Raw genomic sequence first — 18,536 nt, 5'->3', positions numbered from 1 at the left:
GATAAATGCACCTTTATATTAATTATACTAATATTTGTAAAAATTGTTAATTTAAACTCTATGCTTTTTAACAAGTAGCGAATAAAGTTCTAAAAATTACAACAACTTTTAACATCAACCATTGCATTAATAACAGTATTCTTCAAGAAAGTTTATTACTATTAGCCAAATTGCACATGTTTGCTACTAGTGAGGAGAGCTGCAACAATGACTGAATACCTTGAACGATGGTCAAGTGCGTCACTGAAACAAGCTTGATAAAATCAAGTTTTGTCATTTCATCCATATCCAATGTCTTTAAAACACGGAAAATATTAGTTACAATGTCATCACATGAATAACCCAAGTCCCATAAATGCTTGACAGTCGTATATGCCTGATAAAATAATTTTCAAATTTAAATTAATACATTAAATGTACATAGCAAATTTTCAATTTAGAATGACCACTAAAAATAAAGTTTAATTATATTTACAAATAACATTTTGTCAGAAAAGCAATGCATCAACAAAACTAAAATTTAAATCATAATTGTTATAATAAAAATATTTAATATAAAGTGTTGACATTAAGTAATATACACATAAAAAAATTACATAGTAAAAAACTTTCATAAATATGCTTTGATTAAATTTTAAGTATTAATAAGTTTTTACTAAAATATTGTTGCTTTGTACGATGCCGAACTTACTTAGCTTAAAATTATCGGTTGATATGATACTATTTTGAGCAAAAAATAGCAGCAACCGTTTTCTATTAGTCTAATCAGCTAGTTTATTGATCAAATTTAAATAGAAAATAAAATTTTACGTGCCAAAAAGTCTTTTAAATATTGTTGCTCAAATATTTACCTCATCATAACTACCCTTAATACAGTTGTTAAGCATGTTTTTGATTAGCATTGGATGCGGTTCATCACATACTTTGAATACATTTTCACTGTTAACCAATCCGAACCCTTTGTGTGTTGACTGAAGATTGTTTAATGCCTAGTAAATAATTGATAAAAAAATTTGTATCCAATATACAGTCATAACGAACGAATTGAATCGTACTATTTTCTAATTAAAAGTAAAAAACTAAATATGTTAATTGAAACATTTCGGAGTTAGTATTATCTTCGCAGTAAAATTTTTAAATGTTCAAACTTAAATTAAAATATTTAAACAAAAAGTAATGAGTACAAGTTTTGAAAATTTCATCTATGAAAATTTAGTTTCAGGAATAAAAATTTAACTTTCTACAAAAACATTTAAAAAACCAACAAATAATTATTGTTCTCTTCTTTCACGATAAAATGAAGCAGCTTAAGACAACAAAAATTGTAAATTAGAAAACCTGTATTACAATAAAAAGAAAAAAAAACTTATGATTCATCATTAAAAGTATTGAAGTCTAATTTATTTTCCGATAAATTAGTCTTAAATAACTAATTTTATCAGTTTTTGTCAAGTTTTTCGTCAAAAAATTTAAAAACTTTTTTATATACAACTTTTACATCTTAGAATTACCTTTTTCTACTAATACATATGTATAATGAAAAAAAAAACACATTTATTATCTATATTAAGTTTCATTATTTTTTAGTAAAACATTATATATAAAATACAGAAATAAAATTGATTTTTGATACTATTCTTTGTTCTTATAGGTTACTTAAAGTTTAAAAAAACACTAGATTTATGTTTTATTAAATCAATCATAACAAAAATTTGTATTTTAGTTACATGATGAAATAAAAGTTGATTTTTTTTGACGCTATTTAAAATTTTTATTCTTTTGATGTTTTGACTATTATCTTATTCAGTTCAGTTCTTTAATAATATTATTTTAGTTAATTTTACAGCATTTGAAAAACTTTCCAATCTTAATTTAAAAAGTAAGTAAACTAGTTTTGTTAAGTTCTTAAAGGGACATTTCAATTAATAGAATATATATGAGTTTAATAAAACTATTATAATTAAAGCTGCTGACAAAAAACAGAACAACAATATAATATTTTTTTTTAAATATAACCTGACGCATATCTCCTTGTGCAGTGAATATGATAGCTTCTAAGCCATCATCAACGTATTTTACATTTTCCAACTCAATTACCTCCATTAGTCTATCGCATATCTGCAAATTACATTATAAACATTATTTAATACTGACCAAACATTATTAAAAACTTGATTTAAAAATTCTTAGTCAAATTGATAGACGTAAACAAGCCTATGTACTGTTATTAAAGTAACAAGGGCAATGTGCGACAATTGCTATTCTCTAAGCCTTAGATACCTCCCTGTCTCATGAATGCCCTATAAAATATCGTAAACACAGTAAACAACATTAGTATATAATAAAAACAGATAGGAACTTGTTTGATGTTTGCTGCACAACTGGTTGGATTCGGACGTGTTTTGGTTTCAATAAGAATATTTGTTTTTGATAGGATGTTGACACTAAGGCAAAAAAATTATTCACTAAATACTATCTCCAAAAGCAAAGGTTTGAGTAATTAATCGTCTACTCTTCAATAATATAGAAAACTAATTTTAATGCAACATATTTTCTAATTTCCAAACAAATTTGTATTTTTTTAATTTTAAGCTAGTGTTGTGTAAACAAGTTTAATCTTAAATAGTAGTACAAAATTTATAAATATAATTAAATCATAATTAATCTAGTAATTCATTAAGTTTGTTTATAACACCAAACATAACAAGAATATGATTTTAAAAATTAAATAGTTTTCAGGATCAATTTTAATACTGACAGTGAAAACGTTTTTAGTTAATTATTAAAATTGTAAAAATTCATAATTATTTATAGTTTTAAGATAATTTCCAAAAATTTTGAATTGAAGTGTTTAATTTCTTCATTTAAGGCCATAGGGGGGTCCGACTTTTTTTTTACAAAAAATAACTTTGGATTTTATATGAAAGCTTTAAATACAAACTACAAGCCTGTTTTTATAGAATTCAAAAATATAATTTAACTTTTGAGATATTTCATTTTTTGTAAAAAGTTTCCGATACAAACGTATGGACCGCAAATTTTTTGGGGTCAATTTTCTCGGAAATTTAAAAATTCACTAAAAACCTATCTCCTCCTTCATTTTTTGACCTAGAGACTTCAAATTTTCAGGAAATGTTCCTTATAATATTTTGAAGAATCTGAATGTTGGAATTTTTGAAATTTTGAAAAATAAAAATTTTATCCACAAAAAACTAAAAAAAAGGGTAGTTTTTTGAAAATAATTTTTTTTTTACTCAAAGTTAAAAAAATTCCTACAATAGATCTCTTTAAAGTTTAATGATACACATTCTGTAAAAATTTGAGAAAGATTACTCAAAAAATGAAGGAGGAGACAGATTTTTAGTGAAATAGTCTTTTTTCGCATTTTTAGTTTTCGCCTTCCATAAGGAACCTATTGAACGCCCTTTCTTTGATCGCTTATATCTCAAAAGTTACTTTGAGTTTTTTTAAGCGGTCAAAAGTGTCTGATAGCTCAGATTAAATTCTACAAAATAAGATCAAGTTGTAAAAAACAAAGTGGACCCCCCCCCCCTATGGCCTTAAAATTGTAAAATCTTATTTCATTTTTATTACTGTTATTATATTTGAATCTTTTATTACTAACAACTTAGTTTTGTCATAATGTGTTTAAATTTTACACCAGAAATGGCAAACTGCAGTCACGAACTGAATCCTCCCTCTAAGTTTTAAATTATAAACAATTTTACAAAAAAAAAAGTTAGTTTATAACCATTTTAAATCAAGCGTAAAAAAGTGCTGTTGCTGTGGTTGCAAGAATACTGTTTTGCTTAAAACAATTTTTTTGCACTTGGTTGCTAAACATAAACTATAAATAGGAGGTAAAAAATATGATGCCAGCGATAGACTTGGTCAAGTCTACTTCTAATAAATGAACCTTGTAATTAGTGATGTACCGGACTCACTATCCGGGTCCGGCCGGATATTGCCATTTTTGTCTGATATCCGGATCCGGCCGGATTCTAATTTGAAAAAAAAGTCCGGATCCGGTTCCGGCCGGATTCTAATTTGAAAAAAAAGTCCGGATCCAGGTCCGGCCGGACCCGGATCTAGTTAGTAAAAAAGAGCATACTGAAAAGTATTTTTCAAAAACAAAATCTGTGTAAATTAATAAGAGTCATTTTTGTCAGTTAAAATAAAACACCTACCATGATTGGCTCATTTTGTATACGTGACTAATTTAAACTTGTTTATATTTAAACTATGAAATAAACATTTCATGAAATGCAACTCTTTACATATGTTGTAAAATTTAAAACTTTGGAATGAATACTTGCATTATTTATTGTTTAAAGTTGAGCTCAGAGAATATTTAGAGTTAATAGAGCCAATGAGAATCATATGACGAAATGTTTCAAACTAAATACTGATGCAACAAAACACCAGAACGTGACAGGCAGTTTATGTGTAAGCAGTTAGTTAGTTTGGTGTGTAGCTTGAAGCAACAAAATATCTTGAACGTTTTTGTGAATGCTTATTGTAAGTAGTGTTTTGTTTTAAAAGTGAATATTTCAACAGGTGTTTAATTGTTTAAATATTTAAGCTTTATAGGTTTATATTTTATTAGTTTATTAAAAATTTTACAGTTTCTTGTTTACTAAAAGTTTTATTTAATTTTTAGTTTTTTGTTTTAAGTCTTTTGATATAGATTTAAATAGCTTCCAGTTTTTAAAGTGTTACCAAAGTAATTAATAATTTTGTATATGCTAGTATTTCTTGTTGTGTTTTATATAAAAGATTCATCACTCAAAACTGTCGTGTCTGATTATAGAAAGTAGTCTCAGTTAGAATTTAGTATTTGTTAGATACTAATTAATTAAGGTAGGATTTAATTATGATGGGTAGTACTAATAAGTTAAGTGTACCACAATCAGTCCACAACTTTACTACCAAATTGTCAACCTTTGCTAGCTGTTCTACTATTTATTAGATTAAAGTAATTTTTTCAGTTTTTAAAAACCTCATTCTGACTCAGGCTTGTTTATACTCACTCTAGCTAGTTTTATTGACTTAAACAGTGGCAACCCTGCTATTTTGAAATTTTTTGGGTTTTTAGAAAATCTTGGACTGCCTCAGGCTAGTTTAGTTTTTTATAAAAACTCAGGCTAGTTTTATTTTAAATTTTGAATGAGTTTGAGCTGATCCAGTTTTCAATATTTTATAATTTTCTAGTGTATTTTGTTCAAGAACTTGATTTCAGATTTTTTATTGTAAATAACACCTAAATTTGTAAACCTTGTGGCTAGCTGTTCTACTTATTATTCGATTAAAGTTCTTTTTTTTTCAGGTTGAAAAACCTCATTCTGACTCAGGTTAGTTTATTCTAGTAATGTACCGGACTCACTATCCGGGTCCGGCCGGATAGTGCCATTTTTGTCTGATATCCGGATCCGGCCGGATTCTAATTTGAAAAAAAAGTCCGGATCTGGTTCCGGCCGGGTTCTAATTTGAAAAAAAAAGTCCGGATCCGGTTCCGGCCGGATTCTAATTTGAAAAAAAGGTCCGGATCCGGGTCCGGCCGGACACGAAATTGTGGGTCCGGTACATCACTACTTGTAATACGCTCTTTAAAATAATTTAAAAAATTTAAGTCAACGAAATAGAAAGCAATAATATTACACGTTCTGAATCTATTCAAATACATAAATTACTTGTATATCTGATAATTTTCCATATCTAAGAATAGCACATCTTGATTGTATAGGTTCAATTATTTTGTCAGATTGATTGCAGGCAAGTGCAAATCTAGTCGTTTTACTATATATTTCCATGGTTCTGTTGACAATAAAAATATGCTTTTTAACACATTTGTACTTTTTCAGTCATTACAAAATACTTTTTTTTTTTACTTCAACTTTTATAAAAAGGTTTATAAGTAGTGATCTACAACTATTTAGGATCCGGTCAGATTCGGTTTTTTTGAATGAATTTTTTTAACTGAAAGAAACTGATCGCGGAAAACAAAGTCTTTCCAAACTAACTTGATCAGGCGAAATCTAAGCTAGTATCCGGCCGGGTCTTATTTAAAATTAGGATCCGGCCAGATCCAGTAGATCACTATTTATAAGACTTAAAACTACAACACAAGTTATAACTTCAACTTATTTTAATTTTTATTAGTTATATAGGCAATCTTTCTAAATTTTGTTTTTTAATAAACTTCAACTTAAAAAAACAAAAATAGAGTATGGACATCAATACGAACTCTAAAGAGGTACGCACTAGCGTAAAGTACAATCTAAATCTCAAAGTTTTAGAACATTTTTGTGATTTTTTGATCAACAAATAAAAAATAAACTGTTGATTAGTTATTTATTGCTTTTTTTTAATGGGAATTTTTTTCTTGTTTGCTACTTGCATAAAAACAACTTTTATAAGGGTGCTTTAAAAATTAATTCAAATAAAGTTTCATAGAAGCTTTTTAAATTTTTTTATAAATTTTTTATCATTTTTCATTAATTTTAAACCTTTTGGAGAAAATCAAGAAGTGCTTCCATTAAATTTTTTTTAAATCCTCATAAAACGGGTAGGATGTGTTTTTGTGATAATTGCTACATGTAAAAAAATTCCAACAAAAAACTTGAAAGTAGAATTTTTACAATATAAATTGCATAGGGGTTGTTTTCTGAAAAATTTTTATTTCGCCTCGCTCTATGCTTTTTTAATTATCTCAAATTTTGCACAGGGTGTTTTTGTGATATTTGTCACATTTAAAAAAAATTCTAGCTGAAAATTCAAAGGTCGCCATTTTTAAAAGCACCCTATCATTTATATTGTTATTTATAAAGTTTTTAAATAACAAGTTGTTTTAAATGATTAAATTAGAAAATGTTAAACTATCTATTGCACTTTTTCTATGCAAATTTGCGAGGGTTTAAAGTCCTTACCAATGTCCCTACTGTAGTACTTTTAACTTAAATAAAAAGATAAATAAGGAAACTTAGTTAACTACTACCTTAACACCTTTATAAGTTTTATAAACTAGATTTTATACATTTTTTATACTATTTAGCTTTTTTAATAATGAAGTAATGTTATGGTCTGTTTTATATATACTTATTAGCTAAATTACATTTAAGCATGACAATACATATCAGAAAATTATTTTTTTAATTAAGTAAAAGACACAAACTTTAAAACTACAAATAAATTTAAATATGTTTTTTTGTCCTTGTTACCTAAACTTGAAACAAACTTTTGAGATATAAGCAATCAAAGTTACAGAGTTCAATAGGTTCTTTGTGGGAGGTGCAAACTAAATAGGCAAACACAGACTATTTCACTTAAAATCTATTTCACCTTACGTTTTTTAATATAAATACCTCAAATATTCAGGAAATATTTTTTGCGATATCAAAAAAATCTGTTGTGGAATTTTTTTTATGTTTTTGATCATAACAATTTAATCTTTAAACTAAAAAAAAGTTGCTATTACAATTTCTTCTTAATATTGCAAGGAACATATTCTAAAAAATTGAGTAATTTATCTTAAAAAACATAGAAGGAGACAGATTCTTATTTATTCACCGTTTTAGTTTCTCCTCCCATTACTAACCTATAGTACTATCTGACTTTAAACTACTATATTTAAAAAGTTAGTTTAAATACTAAAAAGCTATAAAAAGCAACTTATAGCTTAGTTAAAACTCTGAAAATCAATATAAAGTTTAAAAATTTAGTTTTTCATCCCCCTTCATATGCCCTTGAAATACCATTGTATATCTTAATTAAAATTTAATTTTTAATAATTTTAAAATTTTATTTTTAAATGTATGTAACATATAAAAATAAAAATTTTACAAAATTTATATACTACATATTTCAGTACAAATATTCTAAAGATATCAATAGAACTATACACACACTCTTTAAAATTAGGTTATTTTGTAATGAGTTTTATTTTCTAGAAAAATAAAAATTTGATAACCTTCTTAACGCCTGTTGGGCACCACTAGTCATGCTATCAGCTTCATCTAGTATAATTATTTTGTGTTTTCCAGGTGGTAAAGTGACTTTTTTTTGTGCAAACATTTTGATCTTGTTTCTTACTATTTCTATACCTCTGTTTTAGAGTAATACCATATGTTTATTTTAATGAAAGATTTTCTTTTAAGTTAAATATATAAAAGTAGAGCTTTTTTTAAAATTAAAAACTTGAAATTAAAATATTGAGAGTAGCTTATACTTACAGACTCATAAAATGTATATTTTAATTTAAATATATTTTAATTCAAATTTTCATTAATAAAAATAAAAGTTATTTGTTTATTTAATTGTGAATAAGCTATGGTGGTAACTCAACTATTGACCACGACTTTGCTTTTATATGCTTTTTATAGTACAATTTATAACTTTGAAAGTTATAGCCACTAGAAAAAGACTTTCTAAAATCCCAGCTTCTTACTTTTAAATAAAGATAAATAGTTTTAATTTAATTATAGAAAATTTATTGTTGTTGTTAACATTAAATCTTATAGTCAGGGTTCCCACTAAAATTTCAAAAAAAATTATTGGGAAATCCATTAAATATAGCAAATTTATAGGGAAATTATTAAAAAAAACCAATGAATATTATAAGTTACAAACTTATTTTTAAGGTACATAAAGTAAAATATGTCATTAACCGTTTATAAACAGTTTATTAAGAAATTTACCAAAGTTAGAGGGTTTTTGAGCTCTAATTCTAGTTAAATAAGCAAACTTGAGATAAATTGTATTAAATATAAAAGAGGAAAAAATATCTGCTAGGTGGCGAATAGAGTCACAGTTTTGTACTGAGATTTTAAAGATTTCAAATCAAATAAAAGTTAACAAAAATTATGTGTTTTTCAACTTGCGGTGCTGCTGTTTTGGCTTTCAAATTTCACTCACCAAGCAAAAAAACTTAATTTATAGGGATTTTCTGATATTTTTTTCAATTTTTTCTAGGATTTTTCATAATATTGCAAATTATAGGGATTTATATGGAAGTGTAAGCCCTGTATAGTTAATTATCTTAATCACTTGAATTGTTATGTATATCACTAAATATATATTTTTTTTAATGTTTTTAATTATTATAAACTACTGGAAAAACACCTGTCATTGGAAGCATTCATCTCCAATACAGCATCTTTATAACTATCTCCTAGCATTTGCCTGGCTAGACATAATATTGAGGTGGTCTTTCCTGCCCCAGGTGGTCCAGCTATTATAATATTTGGAAGATTTCCTTCTTCTGCTATTACCTTTAATCTTGAAACTGTGGCTTCATTTCCCTGCACTTTGTCTAACGTAATTGGTCTATACTTCTCAACCCTATTTAATGTTAACTGAATTAATACTAAAACTTTTTAAATAATAAAAAATGTATCTATTTATATTGTTATCCGTATGCATAAAACACATTGGTATATTTTAGTTTTGGTTCATATGGTACAAACTTAAGAAATTGGTTGTTTATAAAATTAACTAATGAGAGCAAAAAAGGGTAGTTTCAAAAATTTGCAAACAGTTTGCAGAAATTAGCACACACTTGCACATTTGTTGAGTCAGCAAAAATAAAATTGAGTTTTTTTTTTCATGATATAAATAATTTTAATTATTAAAGCTTCATTTTTTGATTTATTTTTAATACGTTTGGGTAAGGTGGATTAGGGATAAGGGTAGTGTTTTAATTAAAAAAGCTTTAAAAACAGTTATGCTTACTTAGCAATTATGTTAATGAATTGCTAATTTATGCTAATTATTTGCGTGTTTTCCAAGATACCCTAAAAAAAAGTTTTTAAGGGTAGTTGTGATATTTATACTAGATACGACAGGATATTTTGAAGTTAGATTTTTTAGAGTTCCTGATGAAGAGCTAAACAGTCTTCTTAAGCATACTAAAGGGTAGTTTCGAAACTTACACTAGATATTACAAAAAACTATCTTGTGCACTGTAAGTTTTTATGAAAAGTTATTAATAAGGTGCCATTGTTTTCAAATTTCTTTAAAGGGAGCATTGTGAAAAAATAATAGAAATCCTGCTCTATATAAGACCTAAAAAATGCAACTGGTTACAATTTACAGTAAAAATACATTTTAACTCAAAATAAAAATAATTTCAATACTAAGACCTGTTTAACAACAAGTATTAAAAATGTACACAGATTATGGATTGACAAAAGTTGTGTGTGTATAATAACTGTTCATAGAAAAACTAGCAATAGTTTGTTTTGAAAAAAAAATTTAACAAAATAAGAAAAAATTCAACTATTTTAAACTCAATTAAATTGCCTAACAGTTTGATGTTCTTTGATCTATATGATAGAATTCAAAAAGTAAATACTCACTTAAACAATCAGCTGAATTAAATGTTTCTAATAATTGTTTCTAAGCTAACAGTTCTTTTATATATACCAGTATGCCAACGACTAAGGACATCACATATTTTAAATATTAAAACGTAAATTGGTCTTTTTTTAAATATGCTTATATTTATGTTCATATTAGCTTACTTTACCTAAATAACTAAAGCTTACTATTTTTGCTTTTTTAACAAATACTTTCTATATGTCTGTATGTAATAAGTAGAAACTGTTTTTACAGTAATACTACTAAATCTAAAATTTCATTTAAAATTATAAAATAAAAATAACTGGCAAGCTTGCTTAATAATCAGCACAGAACTATGTAAAACTATTACTTTAGCAAAAACAACAACTGCTGTTTAAAATCATTACTACTCCTACAAATGAAAAAAAAAAGTAAATAAAAGCAAAAACTGAAACAGTAAAAACTCTAAATAATTTAAAAACTGAAGGGGGGTCAAACATACAGGGGGTCCAACATATTTTTTACAAAAACTAACAATGACTCTAATATTAAAGCTTAAGTGTAAACTACAAATCAGCTTTTACATAATTTTCTTTTCTTTTTAATTTTGAGAATTTGTAATGTTTGTAAAAAGCATTTGTAATGTGCAATACATGTTTTTTTTTTATAGAAAACTAAAAAATTCATTTAAAAATTCTATCTTCTCCTTTATTCTATGAACTAGAGACCTTAAATTTTCAGTAAACATTCTTTATATAGTTTAAGACTTAAAATGTTGGAAATTTTAAAATACTATAAAGTAAACATTTTTGGTTTAAGAAAAATGGTGGTTTATTTTAATTGAATTTCTTTTTTCTAAACTAAAAGAGTCCTGCATTAAAAATTCTTAAATATTAGTTAAAGACTGTATAACTTGAAGATATGAATGTAACTACTGTGAAAATTTGAATAAGACTGGTTAAAAAATGAAAAAGAATATAGATTTATAGTGAAAATGTAATACTGTAGTTTTTTATGATATTTGGAATTTTAGCAAATGTTTTTTCGTTTTTTGTTCTGTTTAAGTAAAATAAATGTAGTATTGTAAAAACCTTTGTTTTTATACCCTACAAGTACTACTTGTAAAAATGCAGTTAAAAAGTAGAGTATTGTGGGTACTAAAATTTAATTAGTTAAAAATATTCTTGAAACATCAAAAACAACTCTATTGTTAGGTCAGCATTAACCGACCAAAAATTAAGTAGGAAAATTTTAATTTAGTTTTTAGTAAATTTTTCAAGTCATGTCTACAGATGATTGACTGTAAATATTTTGTTACAACTTACCATGGCATTTCTACCTTTCCTTTTTTCTTCATCTTGTTAAATTTTCCATCCATTCTTTGTTTGCAAATTAAAAAATATAATAAAAATAAATAATAGTTATATTATTTCTAAAATTTTATAACCCCTAATTTAAAATTTAATTATTGTTAAAACTGTTTTAAACTAGTGCCTTTATTGAATTTTACATATGTTGTCGTTATGCTATTTTGAAGTAACTTAAATGGGCATATTACGTTTAAATAAACAGTACACAATTTTATATTATATATTATTAAACAAAAAAAAAAATTGCTGTTTAGAAGGTTACCATTTTTTTTAAATAAAAAATACAGCAAAAATATGGAAAAATAATCTGTTTCTAATTTTTATACATATTAACAGGTTTTAAAATAAATTATAAAGAGACTATAAAAAGAATTAAGTTATAACTTTTTTTTACTTATAAAAAACAATAAATGAAAATATCTAATGTGTACAATATTGATATGACTTAGTGTGCAAAAAAACTTTAGGAGTTGAGAACAAATTCTTTGTGTATACATATACTAAGACTATTTTTAATTATTAAAAAACATGACTGTAAATATTTCCTTTCAAAGTTTATGTTTTCAAAAGGCTATGAAAACACCTTAATTATAGTGAAGTAAAAAAACATAAAACTTTGCTTAATTTGAAATTTACACTGCAAAATCACAAAAAAGACAATGTAGAATAGGGGTGGGCAACGTAAATAGTTGACGCCGGATCCAAAAAAAATAGTCCTCAGCGTGCCAGAGCATTTCGAAATAGTGATCTACCAGTTTCAGCTGGATTCTTTTTTAGATCCGGATCCTAATTTGAAAATATTATTCTGACCCGGTTAAATACTAATTTTAAACAAAGATCTGGATCCCAATGAAAGCTAATTTGAAAAAGATTTCAATCCAGCTGGATGCTATTTGATCGCGTATTTCAGAACTTTGAATCAGTATTTTAATTACCAAGGTTCTCAAGTATGAAATTTTGTACCAATTTTTATTAAGTATTCATAACTCTGTATTTGTTATAACTCTGGACCAAATTAAATTCTAGATAGTCTTATAAAAACAATAAATTACTTAGTAAAAAATACTCGAGCCTAATTGTTCAAGCTAAAACATTAAAGAATTGTTAACTATCCGAAATTGTCAAATTTTGGAAATCCTTGGCTGGAGTTTTCATTAATAATAATATTCAGAAGTTAACTAACATTACAAAATTAAACTACTTACTTTTAATTTGAACAAATTAATAAAAATTCATTAAATATTTTTGCACGTATAAAAGAAACCAAACTACAAATAGTTCTGATATAATAAACAGTTTTACCATAAAAAGCGAAAAAATAAAATAAAAAGATCTCGATGAAACACTTAAGGTTAATCATATATTACAATTGTTTAAATCTAGTTGCATGACGGTTTGGAAAAATCTGCAGGTGTACTGAAATACCGATTAGGTTTGAAATTAGCTTATCCTTGCTAATAATTATGGTCAGAAATGTTTGTTTTCAAATGTATGAAGTCTCGAACAAAACAACTAGTTTCATGGTCATATTTTGAAGTTTACAAACTTTGGCTCGTTTAATAATAGATAAAAATCTATCTAAAAATCTACTAAAAGCAACGAAAATTATATGTTTGATTTAAATTGTCATATCAAAATATTTAAAAAACAGTTAAACCTAAATAAAAAATTACTTTGGCTTAAAATTCTAGTACTTTTACTTTCAAAATATCAAACAGTTATGATCTACTTATGAAACTTATTTAAGTTCTGTACTCTAAAAATAATATTATCAAACAATTCATCTAAAACACTTTTATAAAAGTATAACATAAAATAACGAAATACTAAAATAAAAAAAGAGATTAATTTATAATTAAACATGATAACCATATTAATTTAATAGACTTTTAGATTAAGATCAGTTTCACTAATGAAAATAGTACTAAACAAAAAACTAACATATAAAACTGTCATATTATATTTTAAATGTAAGGTTAAAGAGTTTAGCAAGAATAATTACACTAAAAAGAAGTGAATGAGACATTTGTGGATCATCAAAGGTTTTAACAAGCTGTTTAAAATCTTAAAGTATATTCAAAGTAGATATTCTCAGTAATGACTGCAGATTGGTATCAGTAAGATTTGAACGCAGCTAACTTTTGTTTATATACATGTTTGAGATTGTTTGTTCGCAAGTATATGTAGACCCAAACAGAACAAGTAAATTCATTTCCATCTTTTTTAAATTAACATACTTTGATTTTTTAAGTAGGGCGTAAAATCTGTCAAACTTTTAAGGTTCTTTTTAGTGTACTGTCACATTGAAGTTTAGCAGTTCTATTTGTATATTACTAGGTGCATTTTTGGTGTCAAACGTCAACTATGGTGACACAATATTAAACTCTTCTATTAGTTGTTGAAAGTCTGCAAAACGACGACCAAACTCATTATTAAGTGAAACTATTGTCATCAATTGGTCATCACTAAACTTAACCATATAATTAATCAAAAAGTCATAAATAAAAAAATCAATAGCAGAAAAAAGTGGAAATTGTAGTCTCAACTTAAAATATTCTATTAAAATTTAATGTTGATCAGTTTGACTTAAAATAATTGTCAGAGCTTAAAAAGATTTTTTTTTACTTTTCTAAACAAGTATAAAAACAACTCAAAACACATCTGAGAAAGACAGCAATTTTTAACACGTCCATTTTTTATGAAAGTCATTATGGTAGGTAAGATCATAAGCTAGTTAAGAAACAACTGTTTTTGGATAATTTGAGAAAGGATTACTTCAACTGACTCGAAACAAAAAAGATACTTTAACTAAAGAGTGTTTTTATCACCACAAAAATAAAAAGCCAGTTTTAAAAACGTTGTCAAGGTCAAAGTCTTACATTTTTGTTTTATTGAAATAATTCTAAAAAGTTTTTTTACAAATTTTGTAATATTTACATTGGTTAGCCGGATTTGATATAAATTTTGAAAATGCTTAGCGGGCCGAATCAATTTTGTCCACGGGCCGGATATCATTTAAATTTAAAAAAGGTTTGGGAGCCGGTTATTTTCACTTCGCGGGCCAGATCCGGCCCACGGGCGTACGTTGCCCACCCCTAATGTAGAACATAAATTCTGTGCTAGTTAGCAAAGATTCTGGCGCATTTAGAGCTTAAAACCTAACTAAAACCTTATATCTAAAACAAAATTATAGTGCCAGTATTTGCAAAGTAGTTTAAAGGGTTTTAGCTTAAATAAAAAATTTAATTTATGTCTTAAGTTTCAAAAATCAACATTCAACTAAAAAATATTTAAAATATATTCTAACATAGTATTTTATTGCTTTTTTTCAAACAGGGTTGCCACTCTTTGAGTCAAAAATCTTCCCTGAGTGACCAGAAACTTCCCTGAGTTTTTTTTTCAAATCCTTGAAAAAAAATTTATTTATTAAAAAATTACCATGTTAATTCCAAGAATATTGAAGAACTTGCCGCAAGGCTAAAAAATTTTTAAGTAAGCACTCAAATATGAATAAAGTTAACTCCTTTGAAGAAAATATTGAAACTGGATTAACTAAGTCTCATTCTAAATCTAGAAAAATTTTCCGTGAGATTTTTTAAAAAATCTTAAAATTATCTGTATATTTTTAGAAAAAAACCGAAACTGCCTGAGTTTCCCTGAGTTAAAAAAATAGAATCAAAATTCCCTTAGTTTCCCTGAGTTTTCTACAATTTGAAAATTTCTTTGAGTTTCCATGAATTCCCTTAGTTCCCTGAGTGTGTGGCAACCCTGCTCAAAGTTTAAAAAACGTAATTTAAAGCTTTATTTAATTAATTCTATTGGTAGTTTTAATAAAACTTGTGCTTTTTTCGTAAAATTTAAAAATAACAAAATTTGTTTGTATTTTTTGCATATCTTTTAATTGACACTCTAGAAAACCTTCTAAACTTAAAGTACTTTGTGCAAACATTGCCTATTTATAAACATAGGGGTAGGGATGTTTCTAATATAGGGAGTTTTCTAGCCATATTCTAACATTTGTTTAGAATATGTTTAGGTTTCATTAAGAGGATTTTTTCTTTAAATTGCAAAAAATAGGCAACACAAAAAAAGATTTGAACCTCAAAATAGGGGTAGGGAGTACAGCACATTTTTTTGGTCATATTTTAATATTCATTCAAGTACATATGATTTGGGTGTGTTTTTGCTCAGTTAAAAAGAATCTAAAAACAATTATAATTTTGCAAAAAAAAAATTGCTGCCCAAAAAACTTATTTCAACCCCAAAAATCACATACTTTTCAATTTTTTGACTTAAACAGTAATATAATTACTTATACATGTTCTAGACTTATAATTTATATCATAAATCAAAGCTTATAATTATAGGCATAAATTAAAGACATTTGAACTGTTTTTTTAGTATTATGACGTCATTATTACACTAAATATGCAAACTTTGTCTTCAAAATTGTACTTAATTTTTTAATATAAAGAGCAAGTTCTTCTGCTGTTTTACTTAAGTTTTTTGATTTAGAATATAAAATGTGTCAAGTCAGCTAGGCAGAAAGATATTACTGATTATTTATTGGTAAAACCCACAAGGAAAGTGCTCTTGTTGCATAAGATGATTAGTGTTCTCTGTGTTCTTTACAAATAAACTTCTTCCCTAAATATACAGAAGAAAATAATGAAGATGTTGTGGTAGGGCATTGTTATGCCACATTAATTAGTAAAGGGTCATCAGACACATGGTATATTGCTACTTGTGATGATAAAAATGATGATAGGACTTAATAGATGGACCACATCATAAGAGTTCAAGAAGGAAGAAATTTGAAGTGTATTTGAATAAACACCAACCTAAACATGATTTACATTACTGAACTTGCATTTAGTTTTTTTTTTTTTGATTGTAAAATTTATAGGGAATGGAACGTTTCTATGAAATATATATTACTATTTAATTAAGAATTCATATCCAATTTGAATTATAAGTAGAAAGAATTTTTCCAAAGACAGTTTAATGATAGTTTTAAGTATCTCTTTATGGGTATTTAGTTTACCTAATTATTTAAAAAGATAGTCCATTAGATTTTATTATTTATGTGACAGTTATTTTATAGTACTATTTTTAAAAGTTTTAGTCACTTTGCAGTAATGTTAAGTGTTAATACTAAATGATACTGTGCAATGTTCACTTTATTTTACAACTTTCTTAATTTCTTTGTAATAGACTTTATTTTGCAATCATTAACTTAACTTTTAATACCATACAGCATTATTTTGCATAAAATAAATTATAACTATTTTGTTAGAACTTATACAGGATTGCCTAATGTTTTTTAGCAATCCTGTCTTATATATAAATATTTTTTTATTTTGTTGTAATAAAAGTTGAATAATTACTTAAGGTTTTTTTAAACATTTAAAGCAAATGAATTATGAAATCAAATATCCTGCTAATATACATACCAACCTAAATTCAACATTAATATAGCCATATTTTTGTCTTCAGCCAACTATGTATGGTGATGCACAAAGCTAATATTTTGCTGTTTCCAAATCCATATATATTACATTATAATGATCATGTAAATACTCGCTAAACACCCGCCAGATTTTTATGGCTTTTTCTAAAAAGTGTCTGAAAGCTTAGGATCGGCTACAGTTGTAAATTTTTGGAAATGTTATCATTCATAACATTATGCAAGTTTATACGAATTAGGTAAATTGATAATACAGCAGATTATTATGAACATTTAAACCCTTATCCCTAACCCTCCTTACCCAAGTATATAAAAACAAGACAAACAAAAAAGTGTTGTTACTTAAAACTAAAAATAAAAATAAGTACAATATTAGCCAATCAGAAACGACCTTGTACTACAACTGACGCAAAAGTATACTGAAAAAAAAAATTGCTAGCTACTGAAGTACTGCTCAAATATTATTGGGTAAACGTTAAAGTTTGGTTTCTGGCTAACTTAATTTTTTTAATCTTAAAAGTACTGTTTAGTGTTTTTTCTTTATTTGGGTAAAATGAGTTAGAAATAAAGCTTAATAATGAGATCTAACGAATCCAGTTTACGGATCCAAATCCGCTCGGATATTGCCTTTTTAGATCCGGATCCGGCCTGATCTCAATTGAAAAAACATCTAGATCCGGTAAATCACAAATCAAAATTCTAAATTAAACCAACTAATTTTATATTTACTGAAAAAAAACTTAAATTAAATATTCGAAAATAATTTATTACCTATTACTTATGGTTTTAAAACATTTTAAAGCTTGTAAAAATCAAACTTAAAATGATAACAAACTAAACTAACATACAAACTAAAAACCTTTAAGTTTTACAGAAAGTTTTATAAACGTAAAAATACTTTTTAAAATATTTTTATTATATAGCAACTTATAATTTCAATGTGTTTAATTTGGTTCATTGAAAGGAATATAAATTGTTATGCATTAAACGCTTTAATTTTTTTGATAATTTTTTAAATAAATATATCTTTACAAACAACAAAAACAGTTTTCACATACTTGTAGAGATTTTAACCCTTAAAATTAAAAGTTATTTGTTGAAACTAGTTAATAGTATTGAAAGCTTACGTTTGCAAAACCGCTTTTGTAACAACTCTAAAATTTAGAGTCTAAACTTAGCAGACATAAGTTTTTAATTCTAACCGTGTTTCGATTAAGATTTGTATTTATTTGACCAACTTTTTGGAAATTTTACTAATTAATATTAAGAATTTTCTGCGAACATTGGTTTTTAATTCGACTAACTTAAGATTATTTTCAGTACCAAATCTACAAATAATTGGTGTCTTACTTAGAAGTAAGTTA

General features: G+C 25.9%; 1 protein-coding gene across 1 annotated transcript; it reads right to left on the bottom strand.

Annotated features, from left to right (window-relative positions):
* Nucleotides 1-13: 13 nt before the first annotated feature.
* Nucleotides 14-17,207, bottom strand: LOC145835313 (replication factor C subunit 2-like). The gene is made up of 8 exons (XM_082942888.1): nt 17,163-17,207; nt 11,661-11,714; nt 9,118-9,336; nt 7,967-8,101; nt 5,691-5,814; nt 2,017-2,118; nt 852-989; nt 14-376 (listed from the first exon to the last, which is right to left on the bottom strand). Exons 2-8 carry the CDS (start codon nt 11,711-11,713, stop codon nt 143-145), a joined length of 1,005 nt encoding a protein of 334 aa, XP_082799014.1. The 5' UTR covers nt 11,714; nt 17,163-17,207; the 3' UTR covers nt 14-142.
* Between the last annotated feature and the right edge of the window lie 1,329 nt (nt 17,208-18,536).

The sequence above is a fragment of the Thalia democratica genome, chromosome 4, assembly GCF_965202585.1.
Source record: "Thalia democratica chromosome 4, ktThaDemo2.hap1.1, whole genome shotgun sequence".
NCBI classification, from domain to species: Eukaryota; Metazoa; Chordata; class Thaliacea; order Salpida; family Salpidae; genus Thalia; species Thalia democratica.
The sequence above is the reverse complement of the archived record's forward strand: the minus strand, read 5'-3'. Positions and strand labels throughout refer to the sequence as shown.